Below are 19,643 nucleotides of genomic sequence, written 5' to 3' on the forward strand. Positions count from 1 at the left end.
AGTGAGGTAGAGTGATTTAAATCATATTGATTTTGCATTTGATTCATTCAGGCTCTGCCCAGTAAAATCTGCTTATATCCTATAAGATGTCCTTGAGCAGATATATGAAGTGGAGACAATCCACCAAATTGGATGTTGGAAGCAGCGTATATTTGTCATATGGAAATGCACTGCCTAACTATTGACGTATCAGCACCTTGCTCAAAGCCATTTGTGAATGGTGTCACCCTGCAGAATATGAAGGCTAAGAAGCCCTGGAACTCAACAATATTAAACATTTAATTGGACAAGTAGAATCCCAAAAAATTAAAAATATCACTGCATTTGGTGAATTGTGTAAAATGTATTCCTCCGACGTGCAAAAACACGATTGACCACGATAAATTGTTAGTGATTAGTTGTTTGCCTCCTTGAGCAGAGCAATTGGCTGGCAAACAATTTAGGGTGTACTAAGCCTACTGCCAATATGTAGCTGGGATGAGCTCCTGCAACCCCACGACTATCGTTAAGATATGCGAAATGGAAGATGACTGGATGAATGAACATCATCTTTTAGGCTCCCACTTCCCTCACGCGACAGTAGTCAAGAAGAAAGCTAAAATTATTCATTCAAATCACTCCCATGCTTCCAAAATTGCTCAGCCTTGTTAAATTGGAATGCAAGGATATTGAGTACTTGGAGAATGCTTGAGTTTCTTTCCACGGCTACTTGTGCCGTCTTGGGTCTATTTGTATGGTTTTCTTTTTCTGCCTAGAGCGCCAAAAGTGCCATGAGTATTTGACCATCACTAGAGATGAGGTATGTTCTAAATTCAAATGACTTCGATTGAGGAGGGAAATCTTCAAGGAGCCAAACAAGTGAGTCATAACAATCGTTGAACTTTGCCAAGGATCAACATCTCTCAGCTAAAATGAAATTATGTCTCAATGGACAACAAGTAGTTTCAGTGAGGGTTTTTTTTCAACGCTGCAGTGAAGTGAAAATAGAAAACTCGCTCTTCCGAGAGCAACATTGCAATCAATAGAGCTGCGGCTCGTGTGAAAATGTCAAGACGATCAAAGCGCGTGAGCTCTCAAGTGTCACTTGAAAGTTATGATGCTGACTGTGTGTGTGTGTGTTTTAAGGCGTGTAAGAACCTCATGTATGAGATTATAAGCTGTATATGAGCTGCTAAAGGTGAACTGTTGTTGTCTCCAGCTGTCTGTCTTGTCTTAATAAGGTCGACTACTGAAGAGGATTTGAGGGCCATGCAGATAAGGTCATTGACAAGCTTTTTTGTAACATAAATACTTAATTATAAAATAAATAAAAACTTCATGTGGAAATTGCCTATTTATCAAGTAAAACTAGAACTTTGTTCTCATAACTTTTCCAAACAAAATTATTCATCACTTGCGCCATGTATTGGTGATTCCGCCTTCAGTTTGCAGATAGAATCTCTCTGGACTCATGGACTCCTTCTTTGACCCATCTTGAATTTCGTATTCCGATTCGCACATTTATGTAAATTAGTCTCGGCTTATCTATCCCATAATGGTAATGGGACTTGCCATTTCTTCGATCCAATCAAATGATATATTAATGTTGACTTCCACTAGCGTGTCCATTTAAGTTCATGTTAAATTACATTATTGACCCTTGTGAGGATAAGCAGATTGGAAAATGAATGAGTATTCTCAGTGTTTTACAACTTTTTTGTACAAAAGTCTACCTTACTCTCATAATAACAAGCTTTTTTTCTTCAAACAGTCATGTTTTCATTAAAATATAAATGTATTCTCATAATATTAATCCCTTTTTTCATATTAACAACTTTATTTTTCTCATGGACTAGGGACAGAAGCACGTTACGAGCATTAAGTGAGAAAGTAAATTCCCATAATTCCAGAAGTGTGCTGGATTATTGATTGCCATACTCGAGTGTCTATACGTATGCATATTCCATCACTGGGGATGAAGCCACATGATGAATGATGATGAAGGATTTCAGTTCTGCCTCGGTTCTGGGATGCCAATCACCTCCATAGCAACAGTGAAATTGGCCTTCTCACATTTTTGCATTTATTAGCACTGGCTATTGCCGACTGTAATTACTGCGACCATCTGCATTCAGACATGGGCTTGACTCAGTGCAACTTCCTAAAGTGCAGTTTAAAAGTTGAACGCCCTTTCAAAAAGATGATTGATGACACGCTGTAGGACATTTTATTGTCTTAGATTGTTCTCTAGACATGAGTGCCACATTTAAGTGGATAAATGTAATTCACGATTCTAGGCAGGTTTTCATAAGGAAGTGTGTCTTTGGGAAGTTTTTTCTGTCTAAGTCTTCTCAAGGGTGTTCGATGTGATTGAAATCAAGGTCTTATTTATTATGTTTTATTTACTAAAGTCCCGTTGTTAGCTTTATAAACTTATAAACTTCACTTTATGTCCTATTCTGAACCAAAGAAAACAAAGCACGTGAACAATGGGCATCAAAACAACTAACTTGTTGTAAAAAAACGGTTCGTTAAATCTATTAAGTTTCATTAATATGATCACACAATGATCCCAAGTTGGTTTTGATACATGAGGTCTGCGGACATGTTTATAATGCGAGAAGTTACAACCCACTCAAGAAGCCATCCGCAGACATACGTTTTTATTGCAAAGTTTATCACCAGCTCAAGAAAGTGTTCGCTTATGTCGTCATTTGCCTCACGGGCAAAGGCAGGGATCATTTTCCTTTTATGTACGTAGAGCCGCATGAATCTAATTGAATGGGAGGAGCTGCTCTAATTGGCGGCAAATTGTGTCAGCGGTGATCACGCACTGTGCCACAAACTGCAATTTTTCAAATATGTTTACGTTCTTACCATGCAAAATTATCATCTCCCACTCTAAAACTCCTCCTTGCAGGCGTGCGCCACAGCATGTCATTTTTGTTCTCACCGGGCACGCAAATAAAACTATATGAGTCAATTTCCTGCACACCAAGCAAACCCACATGTTCTTAGTATAATACTGGACTTCATATTGTGCTATAGTCCCTGTTCGTGCAAGCACATTTTATACATATGTACAAGCAAACTTCTCATTCAAGCGTATTCTCCATCCAGGCTGTTTTGACACAGACTATAAATGCAATTTTCCTGAGACTTGTCAATGTTTTTGACAACTGTGAAATAGAACACTATGAATATAAATATATATATTTTTAATGCCACGAGGCACATCGTCGGCCAGTCATGATATGTTCACCAGCGATTAGGAACATGTTTGAAGTCAAAACCCTCCTACTGGTTGTAGTGGAGCATCAAAAACACATGGCAGAGATTAAAAAAAAAAAAGTCAATTGCCGCCAATATAATCCATCAATAAACATCATTCCTATATCGTTGAAATTGCTGTGCTACAGTGCTTCTTTCAGCTACTCAATGAAATATTGTTTGTGTCGTCTCTGAGTGGCCACACACAATGGTTGGTGGGCCTGCTCGATAGTGGATTAATGACATCATTTATCTTGTTAACTTTGCAGTCAGGCACGGGGTGAATGGTTTGGCTGAGAAGCTAAGCCTTAATGTCAATGTATTAAATAGGTGAGCCTACGAAGGGGGACTGAGGGAGCGAGAAAAGGAGGGTGGAGGGAGGAGGATAAAGAGGGAGTGAGATTTACATCTTTACCCCATTTATAAGTAGAAATTATAATTGGATTGAAGTAATATTAAACCTTTTTCTATTCCTCAACTGTCATTACAGTGGTACCTCTACTTAAAAATGTCCCTACTTAAGAAATATTCAGGTTACCTCAAGAGGAAAATTTTGTCTTTTCACATAAATTAAATTCCAAGAGCCGCTCCAATAGGAATGTCCTGATTTGTGTGCCTTCAACCCTAATTCCTGAAAAGATCTAACGCGTGATTTCTTGAGTTTTTCTTAGTTTCTTAATGAAGCTTTATTATTTGCTCGTCATCATTTTCCTCCAAGAACGTTGTTCCCGGTGCGAGTGAAAAGAAGCCTGCTGCTATCAAAGTGTTCACGAGTCTTGCTATCGCCCATCTTGACGACGTATGCCTTTGAAAATTTCTTTGCATATCTTATTCATGGCGACTGAGTGGTTAGCACGTCAGCCGCACAGTTCTAAGGGGTCGAGGGTATGATCCCAGGTCAGTCTGCTCACTATGTGGAGTCACACTTACACTCATCATTCCAAGGAGCAATTTAGAGTGTTCAACCAGCCTACCATGCATGTTTTTAGGATATGGGATAAAACTCATGCAGGTGCAGGCAGAACATGCAAACTTCGCAAAGAAGTCCAGAGACCACTGAGTATTGAACCCTTGATCTCAGACCTGTAGGTGGACGTGCTAACCACCTTTTTCTGCTTAATCTAAATATTGTTATGTAAGAAATCTCCCCCAACCTGCCTTGATGGACCTTACCATGAGAAATTAAAAAAAATTATACTCTTCATTTTGTTAAAACGGGAATCAAGAATGAATTTCATTTATCTCATTGATAAACATAGGACCTGTCTGTCAAAAAGCAGACTGAGAGAAGCCACAATCCCAAAACCTAAAGAACAGAAAAAATATTTGAACTGATCCTCTTGAATGCTTTAACGTTTTTGTTGTAAAGCTTTGAAACTCTCAAGAGAGAAATTATCCATGGATTGTGAGAACATGAAAGATTGGGGAATTTCTCCAGGAGGGTTTGCTCTACAAAAAATTCCCAAGAACACAGCGACGACTCATCCCAGCGGTCTCAAAGGATAAAGGACAACTGCAGAGCTCCTTTGCCAAAATGGAGGTCAGCATTCATCATGACTCAGAAATAAAGAAGCGACTTATCAAAATTGTCCCCCATTACAGAGTTCGCAGGCGAAAAACCCTGTTGATTTACAGCTGAATAGAATACACCACAACTTTTAAGAAAAAGTGCACTATTCAGTCAAACATAGTTGTGTTGTTAGCACAATGGTCTGAGGTTGCTCCAAACCAGACAATGTACCGTGTTTGATAGAACTAATAATTCTGATCTTTATCTGAAAATGCTTAAGGAAGATGTTTGGCCACGACTTCTAACTGAAATACACCTAATATAAACACACAAACCTTTCTTAAATAAAACAAAATGAAGGTTTTGTTTTTACACATTGAAAGTACAGATGTGACATGGCTTTTTAAAGACTGGTAAGGACTAAAAATCCACATAACAAAGCAGACAAAATAATTTGGGAAGGAATCGGCTGCTTAGTGATGTGCAAGACTGAGTTTTTGTTGCTGAAGAATCCCTAAATTGGTCATTAAGTTTACGAAGCAGTTATTTTTACATGTAAGCCGTTCTAGATAAGCTAATAGTTATATGCTTCTGAGAAATAAAATCACCCAAACATATATTTATGTTTACTTGGCTTACCTGGCTAGTATTTCATGATCTTGAGCAATACAATTGCTACTATGCATATTGAAATTCATGCTGTCTGTCCATGTGTCTTTTAAGTGTGCTGTTTGGTTCATTATATTTATAATAAACAGGAATTTGAAGCCAATTTGACAAGATGACATTTTCTTGTGAGTGTAGCTTGGCCTCAGAGCGAGACGGAGATTCACAGAAAAGCTGAACATATTGAAGTGCCTTCTTAAAAACAGAGATGACTTGTTAGTTTTCCATTGGGGAAATTGACATTTTTAAATGCCAAATTCTCCACAGAATTTTACGTCCCTTTGACCTTAGGGACTGACAGTGAAAATTTCTAATTGAAATTCATTGTGCTCATTCAATGTTAAGGGAGCGAAGAGAAAACACATCAACATTCAATATGGCTCTTCCTGTCAGCTCCAAAAATCTTATAGACAAGTTAAGGTATTGGATGAGGGAGAAAGTTTATATCAAACGCCTTTAAAAAAAACAGTCAAAGAAAGTTCACGAGATCATATTTGCCATTAGGAACAAGTTTTTGTGCATAATTCATATGATTTAATCAAACTGCATGCGGTATCAGCCCAATCCTTTTCTACCTCGAGTACTTTAATGCTGCTGGCACTCCGCATGAGCTACTTTATCTGCAGGAAAATTCTGTCTCTTGTTGGGAAAGCATACAGCCATTGATCACACGCAACCTTATATAATGAGCTCGGGGTGAGCTTGAGCTTACTTAACAACACTCAATGTCCTAGGATGACAGATTTAGTCTGTAGGCCTACTGTAGTCCGATACACTTCCCTTCTTCTGGTGCAATTGCTCATACGTGTCACACAATTACTGGTATCACACACACTGAAAGTTGTTGTTTATGATAACCACCATCTTGGATACAAGAAATAAAAAGAATGACTAGAAATGATGAGTAAAATTAAAATGGTCGGACTGCATTATCATCTCATGAATATGATCGTTCTCCTCTACATGTATTGTTTACACCTGTTAGAGCTTAATGTGAAAAAAAGAAGTAAACAAATTCACTAAGTATCATCCTTGAAATGGTCCATGGCACATTTGCTTGTATATATACACAGTTGTCCCTTGCTCTTTTGTGGTTTTGAGCATTCTGTTTTAAAAAATATGCTATTATTTTTTTACCCACTTGAGAGAATGCTTCGCAGTAAGGGAAACAGTACGGGTACATAGCCATGGGCACTCGTATAAGAAGAATTATTTGAAATATTCCAGAGTACAAATGTCTACAGCACAGATGGATCTCCACGTGATGCTCCTGGTGCCCTATATTAATGTATAATAACTATAATGTATAATGCAACAAAACAGAAAGAGTAGGAATTATTGAGTAAAAAAGTAAAAGAACACAATCCCCTGCCACATAAATACATGCCATTTTTCCACCTCCCTGAAATAATGATAAAAGCCTACTTGCATAATGACAAAAAATCCAATGTGTAATCGACAAGCACAGCTCCTTTGGAATGACCTAATGTTCCCGTAAATCAAACTTTGTAATAACACCATTCATCCTGGAGGGTTAAAAAGCTGCGAGTTTCACCCCATTGCCACCTCATTAATATTATCTTTATTTTCAATGCAACGTGACTGCCATTCAAACTGCGCCTCAGGGTCACAGGATATACTGGAATTATCAAAGACCCCAACTACACTCCCTCCACTCACAGTTCAGCTAGGTGTCACATGCAAATGGAAGCGCAGTACAATGCATTTTAATTCAAGAGGTCAGATAATGGTGCTGCTTATTAATCATTATCAACAGTTTATTTTATTCAAAGCGCTTTTTCAATGGCAGGATTCCCACAATGCTTATGCAGACTCAACCTCTTTTTTGCATGGCAGGTAATTTGTTTTGCCAAAATAATGCAAAACATTGCAAAAGAAAATGAAATGCAAATGATCACATAATTTAAGACAGGTATTAACAGGCTGAATGCATCCAGTCTGTTGCTTTTGTTTACGGCAAAACTGTACTAATTTGTGTTTTCCCCCCAAACTGTCTTTAAATAAATAAATAAAAAAGAAATAATTCTCACCAAACCTTCTGCAAAGAGGATTACAGTTGTGGTCTAAAGTTTAAAATACACTTGTAAAGAACAAAATTTTCATGGTTTCTAGTTATTTCTGGTAGAGGGTTTGGGTTTAGAACAGATAATTCTTTGTCACATAACTTCATTAAGTTATGTTAATTTGTCAAATCTGCTCGGTCAAAAAAAATGCATATCACGATGCTAACATTTGGTTACATGTCCCTTGACTATTTTCACTTTCATTAGGTACTTTTGTTTGCTATCAAATAGATTCTATTGAATCTTGGACCACTTGATCCTCTTAACAGAATTGGTGCAACGATTGCAGATTCTGTTGAATCTTTGACCACTTGATCCTCTTAACAGAATTGGTGCAGTGTCTGTCATGGACTTGCTTCTTCACCATTGGCCTCATGTTTTCAATAGTCGTTCAAGTGAAGACTTTGAGAAGGTCATTCCTAAACCTTAATTTCAGGCTGATTCAGTGTGTATTGAAGGTCATTGTGCTGTTGGAACATCTAACTTCATCCAACACCAAACCTTCGGGCAAAGGTGCACTCCAAGCATGTATCTGTCTGCTGTATGCGAGATGGAGATGTAAGGTGGGTTTGCATAATCTCACCCGTGCTGCCGTCATGCATGTACAGCAGATACGCCCGGGGTGCACTTCCGGTTTTGACAAGATCTCTTTCTGGTGCCCTTTGAATAGCGAACAGCGCCTTCTGCCGTTATGGAAGGGAAATGATGACACCATTACGTGACTTTTGGCGGTCATTTTCCGCGCCACTGAGATGCGGCTGCCATCATTCCCTTTATAAGTGGTGAAACCACATGGAGACATTTGTACAAAAAAGCATAACGCACCATATGCATGGGATAACCCATGTCACCGCGCTTTCCTGGTGTGGCAAGAAACAGTGTAAGCTTGCACATAGACAACATAATGTGCGTGTAATTGAACTGTAATTAGCACTGAGAGCTGACATCTTTTCTAAGTGTCACAGAGTAAGTGCACTACATTACCTAAAACACAGGTTGAAGCTTTACTAAGCAGAACAGCTGTGATTAAACCAAGTGAGACAAAAAACATTTTTTCTGTAATTTTTTTTTGTAATTTAAGTTATTTGTTAAATACTTAGGTATTCTTATTTTTCTTCATTAATGTTTTCCCCTGGTTGCCATATCAAAATTGCAGATTCAGGTTGGAGTTACAGAATGTATGTTATTACACAACTCCTGGCCTTGACTCCTTTCATCTTTCGGTCTATCTGATGGTCAACCAACCTACATTTAAACCAGTTGCCTACCATTTACTGTCAAAGGCTAGTTCACTATCCTGAACTATATATTTTAACATTCAAACTGGCCTAAGGGCACCTCACCAGAATATATTTCATTTATAACTCTAAATTTGTTCAGCCTTCTCTGGTCTAACAAGATATCTTCAATATTTCCTAAGTGGCCTTTGGTTCTCTGTGGACAATATGCAAATTACTTTTTGGGAAATTCAAAGTGAATGTTCACCCCACAACCCCAAAAAGAGACAAAAAAAGCACAGACAGGTGAAAGGGTTCAGGGCAGTCAGACAGCCAGTGGGCACAGCACCACTCTGGCCTAATTTTTCTTTGCTGTTAAGTGGCTAGCGCACAAGATGAGGTAAGAACAGAAAAAAGGTTAGAAGTGATAAATGGAAAAAAGAGAGAGGAAGGTTTCTTCTACTAAAATAAAATTGTTGGGAGTGAAAAAGCCATTATTCATCCACAATTTCATGCTTCCAGTCGGTAAAATAATTCTCACGTTATCTTATTTTTGCAACAACAAGTTTTAGATTGAAAACAAAGTTTTTTATTTTACTAAACAATGATACTTACTGCAGAAAAGACTGTGAAATTGCAATAAGCCTGTCTGCCTTATTTACTACACTCCAGCTCACCTGCAATCCGCAATAAAAATGTAAATTAAACGGTGATTGGCTATTACACTGCTCTCCAGCCCAATATTTTTTGCGTGTTTCTCACAATGTTACGCAAAATGTTAAATAACTCAGGTTATAAACCAGGAAAAATTAACGCACAACCCGAGCGGTTTGAGAGTGTAAAGAAGATTTCATAATTCCTCGAAATTCAATGAATGAAAAAACCCTCCCAGCTAATTGCACCACCTTTTATGGCATCACAACGTCATGAATAGTGCACAGCATTGTCTGTTACGTTTGACCTTTATGCAAGCTTCTCTGATCATATAATCTACATTTCTCACAAATTGTCATGCATGACTTCCCCCTAATTACATATAAATATAATAATTGTCCCTTCGCTCACATGATCACATATCCTATAGCATCCCTCTGCTAAATGCCATGGACAGAGGATCATAGGATAAGCCCTGTGGCATTTAATTGGCCTTCTTTAGAGACTTTATGCACACATGATGAAGTGGCAGCCCACTCTTGGGTGCAGAGATGTGTAACTTCAGACACTCAGTGACAGAGACTAATGGAGAGTGTTTGCCATAAGGATCGCTGCTGAAGCCCACTAGCATCCGCCAGTAATGAGTGGGCAACACACACACAGACAAGGAGTCACTTGGGTCGACATAAAGGACTTGGCCATTACGAGTTTGAGCATGACACATACATTACATACGCTACACATTCTGTCCACAAGTAATGTACGAGGTCCAATATGATTACACATCCTCACGCACACACAGATATGGACCCCCACAAACGAACAAACGCACACACACATCCCAACATGGACAGACATGATGATTCCACCTGCAATGAGGACTATTCGGCTAGTACAAAGAACACCCACAGTTGTCCACCGCCCTTTTATTCCCTATTGTAGACTATACACACAGATGGAGGCAGACTGCGACCTGTCGCCCATTTTAATTTACACTCCTTTATGAATAAGCAGTGGTGATTGTAAAATTAGCCTGTGTAAATATTTGTCACTCTTTATTTGCTCCCACTGCTAATGTACATGTGAAACTGTCCAAACAATAAAGAATGTGAAACTGTCCAAACAATAAAGAATTTGTACAGGATTATAAATAGAAGGCACAGCATCCCTATACCTTTTTAATATTTAACAATAAGCAAATTTAATGGAACACAAGCAAGCTTCCTGTTTAAATGTTAATGTTTATGGCTGTTTAACTACATAGTTACTTGGAGCATACTGCTGTACCTATATACACACCAAATATCCTGCTACCAGCGACCGTGTTGCCCTTTTCTGTTCTTGTTACAAGGAAAACGAAGCAAAATAAAAGACGAACGTGACCCTAGTAGTGTCCTACAAGATTTTCTTCAAACAATCAGGAGAGAGTAACAAAAAAAAAAAAAGATTCTTTGAGGAGTTACAAAATATTATACCTCTACCAAGCAATTGGAGTGACCTAATGTTTTGTCTCTGTATCCAGCCAAATTCAATATAGTTCTGCTTAAATGTTGGCTTTCAAATACTAGTTTTTAAGATAATGCAACCCAGCCATAGCTTGAAAATGGCTTTGGCTGCTCACCCAGACTACTTTCAATCAATGATTAAAAAAAAAGTGTCTGGATCAATTACGACACACGACCAATCTATTATTTTGCCAGCAATTAAGAAGCCATATCTATAACACCATGCAAATTAAGATTTATTTTTGATGCATATTTTTGTCACTTCTTGCTAGGCAGAATTCATAGGGCCCAACAATCTCTAGAGCAATGAAAAAAAATCACATATCTGCTATAACAGGCTGAACAGACTGATGCAAAAAGTCTAAATTCAATACAATCAGTTGACAGTTGAGTGAGGAGTAGGATTTCAAAGTTACTATCCACAAGAACAAGAAAATGCAACCTGAATGGCCACTTAACAGCCTGTAAAAACAACCTATGCAAGCCACACTCACTAGGCTGCTGGAATGACAACGTAGCGGGCTGATAGTATGTTGCTTGCAAACACATACACACGAACCTCCAGTTTGAATCTAAATGGAAAAATGTCATGTTTTTGGGGCCCACTTTCCCAGTTTAAATTTTATATTCCCAGATAAAACCAATAAAACTTCTACATACTCTGTATTTTCTATTAAGGCATGCACCCTCTGCTAGGTCCTGCACTCTTTTGAGGTGATCATTTTATAAGAAAGGTGATGGTAACATATTTATTTGTATGTGTGTCTTAAGTTACTGTAAATAATAACATTAAGTGTTTTACCAATTTTAATATGGCTGTTTAGCACCAGTTTTCTTCCTGTTCCTACTTGTTTTGTGGTTTTTCTGTTTTTCATTGATTTTTACATCAGCCCCTTAGTGAGCTGCTTGGCAGCTCAGTATTGTATAGGTTTTATGCTGGTGACCTTATGCCTGCCCTATTGTAAATGAGGATTTTTTTTACCCCATTTTTTTTTACTTTAAAGGTTCTACCGAAAGTTTAGTAATATTCTGGGATGCTATATTTTGTACAACTGTAGCATACTATTTATTCCCCAAGTATGATTCACATCCTGTGTAGCAAAAAGGTCTAAAATCAGTCTTTCATTCCAATAACTGAGGCTGTTTTTCCAGTGATAACTTGTCTATAGACGTCACGCTGTGACAAATATAGATCGTGCAGGTCGATTAAATGCCTGCAGTGTGTGCGCGAGTATACTGTACATGCACCACCACTCTTTGACATCATTTACTGCCTTTTACAGCTGCATTTTACAAATTGCTTTTTGTCAACGGGACTGAAAATATGACAAGAGAAATGTGTTAGACTTCATTCTCATATCAGAGGACCGAAATCGGGTAAAAACAAGATCAGATTTTTAAAATCTCGTCATTTAGTTTAATTTGTGAAAAAAATTGCTTTTACTGTTGGATGGCTTTATTCAATTTGCGATAAAAATACATTCGCATGTGTTATTTTCCCCTCACTTTATTTCGGAATTATCAGATTGGGACTTTATCGGCAGTTTCACAAAATCATGTCACAAAAAATATGTGATCGGGACACCCCTAGTGGTGTAGTTGTTTCAAACAGCGAGGTGGTAAAGTGCTTTTAAAGCTGTGACACTCGTTATCTCACTTGTGCTTTAGAATGTTTGGTGCCATTTGACAGGTTGCATTAAACATTGTTTATTCAATTTGTATTCTTTGAAAGCTCTGTGCTTGCCCTTTATCATGGTTACAGGGGTGAGCGTGTATAGAGTCAAGGGTAGCAAGCAGAGAAGGTCCAGCTCCATCTTTCATCTTATAAAATAAATGAAAGCAAATGCAGCCACCAGCAGTTGACCCTCATTTCTCCAAGTTAGAAAGTCTGGCACTCCTCCAGCTCCCTGCCTCTCACCAAAAGCCATTTAGGGTTGGTTGCCACCACAACACCCCCACCCCCATTAACACCCCCACTCATAGAGGAAAAAAACAGACTGACATGACAAATGCTGTGAAGTGAGGAAGTGTAAGAGCAGGAACATAAATTGTGCTGACTCCTCTATTGCATCCTTTTTTTCTGGATTTTTGATGAAAAGGAAAAAAACAAGGCAACCTACCGTCTCCTCTTTCTTCCTGACTGATGTGTTTTGGTACCAAAGTCATTTATAAAAATATAAAGTTCCTCATGAACACTGAATTGCTCCAAAGACTGTAGTGTGTCTGCTGGAATACTCAGAAGTTGCTTAAACAATGTAATATAAATGCCAAACTTGAATTGGGGCTCAATGGCAGGCATAGGAAGTCAACACAAATCAAAGATAATGCCCGATTTTTGAAGATGAACAAGGGATATAAAATGTGATGGTGCATTGCAGTTTTCAGACTTTATAAATGACAGATGTTTGAATATAATAAAAAAAAACCCTCTCTTTAATTACTTCACTTAACATCACACTGGACCATGAGATCAATTGGGGCATTTAAATATTTAAATATTACTGATTAAAAGTAGGGATTATGAGGACAAATTAATATTTACAGTTTGCTCCTCAAAGGATTTATTGCGTTAAAATATCAATATTTTATATATATAATTTAATTTCCCTGAACAAAATCTACATAAACAAATTGACCATTTTGGCTGAGGGTCCCAGGAGTGTAAAAATATTCTATTACAAGTTATAATGTTATTAATTTCATCATGCTTTGCCTTGCAAACTGCTTTTTGGATGTATATTAATCCTAATTATTTTTAATTCAAATCCATGCCCTTGCAAAAGACAATTTAAATAATTTGTATGGGTGTGAGTGTGCATGGTTCTCCTTGGGCCTGCAATTGGCCGGCTACCAATTCAGGGTGTCCCCCGCCTGGTGTTTGTATTTATCTGGGATAGGCTCCAGCACCGCCCGTGACCCTTGTGAGGATAAGCTGTAGGGAAAATGAAATGAAAAGGAAAGTACGTGCAACGCAAATGAAGCCTGTAATCCCCACATGTACGACCTCTCTATATAATTCTCTGAGGCCAGGGTGAATGTGGAACTCCTGCGTCAGTGTCATGCTTCCACCTACGTACTTTGCTTGAATAATCCCACAGTGGGTGGAATTAAAACAGTCCTACATCATAAAACCTATGATATTATGGTTAGTACATCTGTTTAATATTATAATCCTTCGGTGAGCCCAACTGTATTTCTTCGGACAGTCAAAAATATTGCAGAGAGTTTATGCATGACTGTTCTAAGTGATCACTTTAAATTGGACTTCACTAGTTTGAGATACATTTCCTCCATGAGCACTAGAGGAGTACCTGAAACTTCCTGTTTATTGTAAGCACTTCCTGTTCTCAAAACACAGGTGAAGCTTTTTAGAATCCGCTGAACGTGTCTTTTATCAAAGATACAAGTACAAACATTGCATTTTAGGGTTAGATAAGTTAGTGAGATGTGTAAGTGCGCTGCAATTTTTAAATCGAACAGATAAGAAATCAGTATGGAGTTTGCCTCTTATCTGGATACGTATAACAAAAAAAAACCTTTAGATAGCTGAAGAAATATCGTTATGAGAAAATGCTCTTCATCATTGCAAAAATACAGCCACAAATAGAGTTGAGTGATAAAAAGTAAAATTAAATAAATAATTGACAAATTGAAATCACCTGATGTTGTTGCTGGTGAGTTATATACAAAATATAAAGTTGAATTCCACTGAAGTGTTAATAAAAAAATACATTATTAACATCTATACATTATATTCATTCATTTTCCAAGCTGTTCTTCTTATAACAGTCCCGGGGGTGCCGTAGCCCAACTAAATGGGTCTTGATACAAGCCAGGAGCAGCATCAGCTAGTTTAAGACTATTTACATTGAACTTTGATATAGTTATCTTACCACAAAAAATAATACTGTTAAATGAGTGCCTACCTTCTTCTGTGTGGAATTAATCAACCTAACCAATCGACCTGCTGTTGATTTTGGGCTCTGCAAACAAAAATCCTTTTTGATTCCACAGTCTTACTTAGTTTACATTATGCATTGACTAGAGTGTATGATGTATTCCTTATCTGCCGTCTCTCCAGGGAATCTCTCCATTAGATGTATGTAATATGCTGCAGGTGTCATTTATACATTGTGATTGCTGTCCAGTGTTCCGGTTTGTCCCCGCCTCCCTCTCACTCATTCACTCTTTTGCTGACTCCTGATACCTTAGCTTTCATGTGTTGCCATAGTGATACGCAGAGTAAACGCCCAGGCCTCCTGTGTGCTCTGTACAACATTTGGTAAGTCCTTCTTCCTGAAATGTTTCTTCTCATCCACTCAAAAATAGATTAATGGCTGAAACAAATGTTTGACCAGAGGGGAGGTTTCCCCTCATACAGTACTCCCTATTATCATTATTATCTAATTTTAGTGCTTATAAATGGTCGATGCAGGATGAGTGTTTCCAAATCTGCCTCATGGTTTCTGATGTTGATGATTTGAATTTCAGTTACTGGTCTCATGTGTGAAATTTGCTTATCGGATTGTCCCCGAGGTGGGAGGGTTTCTGAAAACAAATCGTTTTTTCTCCCTATCTGCCCAAAATTTCATGAACAGTTTGATCATTAATTGGTCTTATGTTTGAATGACAACGTACACATGGCTGATGACTAGTCAAGGGCTACTAAAAATGTATGAATGGACGGAGGAATGCACACTCACATTACACTATATGCATAATGCACATCTGCACACTTAAGTTTAGATGAAGAGCTTCATAGCAAACGTCAACAATAATTCTGTTTCTCATATTCCTGCTAATATTTTCCTAAATGAGTTCCTGAATTTAAATAATGTGAATCACCATGTCAATACGACACAGTCGACTTTCAAACAGAATGTAATAATTGTAATACCTAATATACAATTACATTTGGATTTCTTATTCAAACTACTCATTATGTGTATCTTCCACAAGGATTACGAAGTTGTTGTAACCTATCTTTAACTATGGGCAGAAGATGGAGTACACTCTGATACGCTTGCCAGCCAGATTACAGTTGTTGGAACTGATCAATTTAAAAAAAGAAATATTTTTCAATACATTTTTTGTTTCAACTTTTGTTTATTGTTTTTTTAACACGGATAACTTGTAATTAGAATAATTATCTTTCTTATATTTGTCGTAAACATTATAATTACGTGTTTTAGAATCTGTATCTTTTATTACGACAGTTTAAGTTTGTCATTATTAACTCATTTAACTGCAAATGTTCTGAAAACATGACAAAAATCTAAAAATTGTTAACACTATGTCACCAACCATGGCTTCTATCCGAATGAAAGGTATCATTAGAACTATTGATGCCAATCCAGGTGTATCTACTCTCTCATCTGAACATCTCATCTCATCTATTTTTCTGAACCGCTTTATCCTCATTAGGTTCGCGGGGGGTGCCGGAGCCAATCCCAGTTGTATCCGGGCCAAAGGCGGGGGACACCCTGAATCGGTGTCCAGCCGACCGCAGGGCACAAGGAGACGGACAACCATGCCCACTCACACCCATACCTAGGGGCAATTTAGAGTGTCCAATCAGCCTACCATATTTTTGGAATGTGGGAGGAAACCAGAGTACCCGGAGGAAACCCATGCAGGAAGAACATGCAAACTCCACACAGGTGGACCAACCTGGATTTGAACCCAAGACCCCTGAGCTGTGAGGCTGATGCGCTAACCACTCAGCTTCCAGGCTGCCGAGTTTCAAATCAATACCTGAATCTCTTCAACCATTGGCTAGATGTGCTCATTATAATTAAAAAAAATACTCTTAATGTTGTCACGATGTTGTTGTCATTGCCGTTGTTGTAAATAGCTGTGGGAAAGCCTGCGTTGTTTGTATCCAGACAAGCTGATAACCTCATCATTATCAGTATGATAAGGCGCTTTGCCCCATCCTCAAGCAGAATTGAACAAGATAAATGCCCTGCAATGCATATGAAGATCTATGAGCAGAAATACTAAGTTAATAAACTCTTGCTTTCTCCAACACACAAATATGGACTCAGCGTAGCTTAATAAGGAGTGACTTGGATCGCCTTTTATTGTTTCTGTGCTACAAAGCTCGTGATGTCAACTTGCAGGACAGAAAATACATGGATGAAAACTGCGTGGCAGCACTGGGCGCCATTGCATACAAGCAATAAACACAGTGAGCACAACACTAGATAAACGTTAAGCGGGAGCAAATGAAGAGTCCTTGTTTGTTATCACTGGAGGCCTCATGACGCATAGAGACTGAGCCTGAATTCAAGTCTGCGCATTAGTATTTTCGTCATAGTTTTTTTTCCCCCTATTCTCTCTCTCTCTCTCTCTCTCTCTCTCTCTCTCTCTCTCTCTCTCTCTCTCTCTCTCTCTCTCTCTTTCTCTTTCTCTCTCTCACTCGCTATATATATATAAATATATATATATATATATATATATATATATATATATATATATATATATATATATATATATATATATATATATATATATAAGCAGTAAACTTAGCATATCCTTTGAGTACCTCCCTAAAATGTGGCTGAGCACAATTCATTCACGTTGTGCTCACGAGACCCTTTATTTGGTACAGCTACATACATACAAGAAATGCATCCCAAAGGATTGGATGGTTTATCTCTGCATAAATGAGAATGTAAAAAACGATTTAAAAAAATCAATATGCAAAAAAATAAGTCAAATACATAAGAATTGAGAAAGCAATAACTTAATGGAAGAAACATTACAAATGACACTGCAAGTCATTTTTAAATTACAATTATAGTTGAATTTTACCACTACAGGGGAAGCTCTGAAGTGTTTTAAAAACACATACTTTGTCTTTTTGAATTTTATGTCAGCAACAACATGGGAGAAGCAAAGATCCTGACTGTTTTTTTTTTGTTTTTGTTTTTGTTATTCACGCACACAATGTGATGCAATGCAAACTCCAACCACAGTATTAAATATGGGTAATAACTACCCAAGCTGAGATCTGACACAACTCATTGGTAGCTGGACACGTTCACGGCCTGTGAAATTTGCACTTTATGATCTTTTTGAAAGCACTTTGGAAGTCCTTGTTGAAGTAGGCGTAGATGATGGGGTTGAGCAGGGAGTTGGAGTAGCCTAGCCAGTTAATGACGGCGCCCAACCACTCGGGCATGTAGCAGCTGTCAGCGCAGAAGGGCAGCACCAGGGCCACGATGAAGAAAGGCAGCCAGCAGAAGATGAAGGTGCCCATGATGATGCCCAGCGTCTTCACGGTCTTACGCTCACGAGCCAGCGCCAGTTTCCGCTTGGCGTCGCAGTTCCTCTCATTTAGGTTCTCGTGCGAGGATGACTGTGGCGTGTTGGGGAGGGCCAGGTGACTTTTGGAGCTGCTCACCTCCATCACCTCGAGGGACTCGGCCTCATAGCCGAACTGCACGGCGCCGTTTCCGCAGTGCCTCCCTCCGCCCAACCCCCCGTTGCTCTTCTTGTGGATCACCGCTGGCGACAAAGTCAAACAGTGCTCACCTTTGACCTTTTCCGGCTTCTTGACCGTCTTGCGGATGCGGAAGCGAGCCGCCCTGAAGATCCGCCCGTAGAGGACCAGCATGAGGATGAGGGGGATATAGAATGCTCCGAAGGTGGAGTAGATGGTGTAGCCCGGGTCCTGGCTGATGAGGCAGGCGTCCGGGTCGGCTCGGTCCTCCGCGCTCCGCCAGCCCAACATGGGCGGGATGGAGACGGAGAAGCCCACCAGCCAAGTGACGCTGATGAGAAGCGCGGCTCTCCTCGGGGTGCGCTTGTTGACATAGTCTATGGGGTCCGTGATGGCCCAGTAACGGTCCAGGGCGATGGCGCACAAGTGCAGGATGGACGACGTGCAGCACAACACATCCAGAGAGATGAACAAGTCACAGATACCTTGGCCCAGAGTCCACTTGTTCAATACTTGGTACAGGGCCGCCATGGGCAGTACCAGCACCGACACCATGAGGTCCGTCACGGCCAGGGATCCGATCAAATAGTTGGCCACGTTCTGGAGGGATCTCTCCAGGGCGATGGCGGCCACCACGCACGCGTTGCCGAAGATGGAGCACAGGATGAGGGCCCCCAGCAGCAAGGAGATGACGATCTGGTACCCCAGCTGCACGTACAGCGAGGAATCGGAGGCGCCGGTGTTGTTGTTGGATCCCAACCAGTCCACCACTACCTCCACCCCGGGCGGGTAACCGAAGGTGGAGTTGCTGTCGTTCCCTCGGGCGGGCAAGTCATCCATACTTGGAGCACAACTTTCCCGGGGCGTCTCGGGGAGGGCATAAAGGCAGCCCGGGAAGGAGTCAAGAAGGGGGGGTTAGGGGAGGTACAGGGAGGGCAGGGGATCCCGGCTGTCCCTCAGCCGCTGCCAGTGCCTGTGCGCATCCCGTGCGTCCTGGTGCGCTCCAACCGAGGTGCGTGCGAGCGGCTTTCGGGACGCATGACGCGCGCTTGTGCTCGTGTGCGCGCGCGCTTCCCCTGACGTCTGCTTGTCCGCTCAGCCGTGACAGCCGGTGCGGGCTCAAATGTGCCGAGAGTCATCTGAGCTCGGCGGCGATGGGAATGATTTTATAGCAGCCGCCTCAACACACGTCAGAGCCAGGAGGTCGCTCCCCCCTTCCCTTTAAAAGGCGCCCCTCCACTGACTTCTTCCCATTTTTCTCCTGTTCTTTTCCAACCTGCACTTCATCCCACGGAATTGCTCCTCTTCTTG

At 39.8% G+C, this 19,643-nt stretch overlaps 2 protein-coding genes across 2 annotated transcripts in view; both read right to left on the bottom strand.

Moving 5' to 3' along the window:
* The window catches only part of LOC144074626 (uncharacterized), a 282,179-nt gene that overhangs the window by 16,954 nt on the left and 245,582 nt on the right, over nt 1–19,643 (bottom strand). The gene's annotated exons all lie outside the window — the stretch shown is intronic.
* Nucleotides 17,411–19,635, bottom strand: htr1aa (5-hydroxytryptamine (serotonin) receptor 1A a). Its single transcript, XM_077600828.1, has one exon. The coding sequence runs from the start codon at nt 19,170–19,172 to the stop codon at nt 17,931–17,933; it is 1,242 nt and encodes a 413-aa protein (XP_077456954.1). The 5' UTR covers nt 19,173–19,635; the 3' UTR covers nt 17,411–17,930.

Source organism: Stigmatopora argus, chromosome 5 (assembly GCF_051989625.1).
Source record: "Stigmatopora argus isolate UIUO_Sarg chromosome 5, RoL_Sarg_1.0, whole genome shotgun sequence".
NCBI lineage: Eukaryota > Metazoa > Chordata > Actinopteri > Syngnathiformes > Syngnathidae > Stigmatopora > Stigmatopora argus.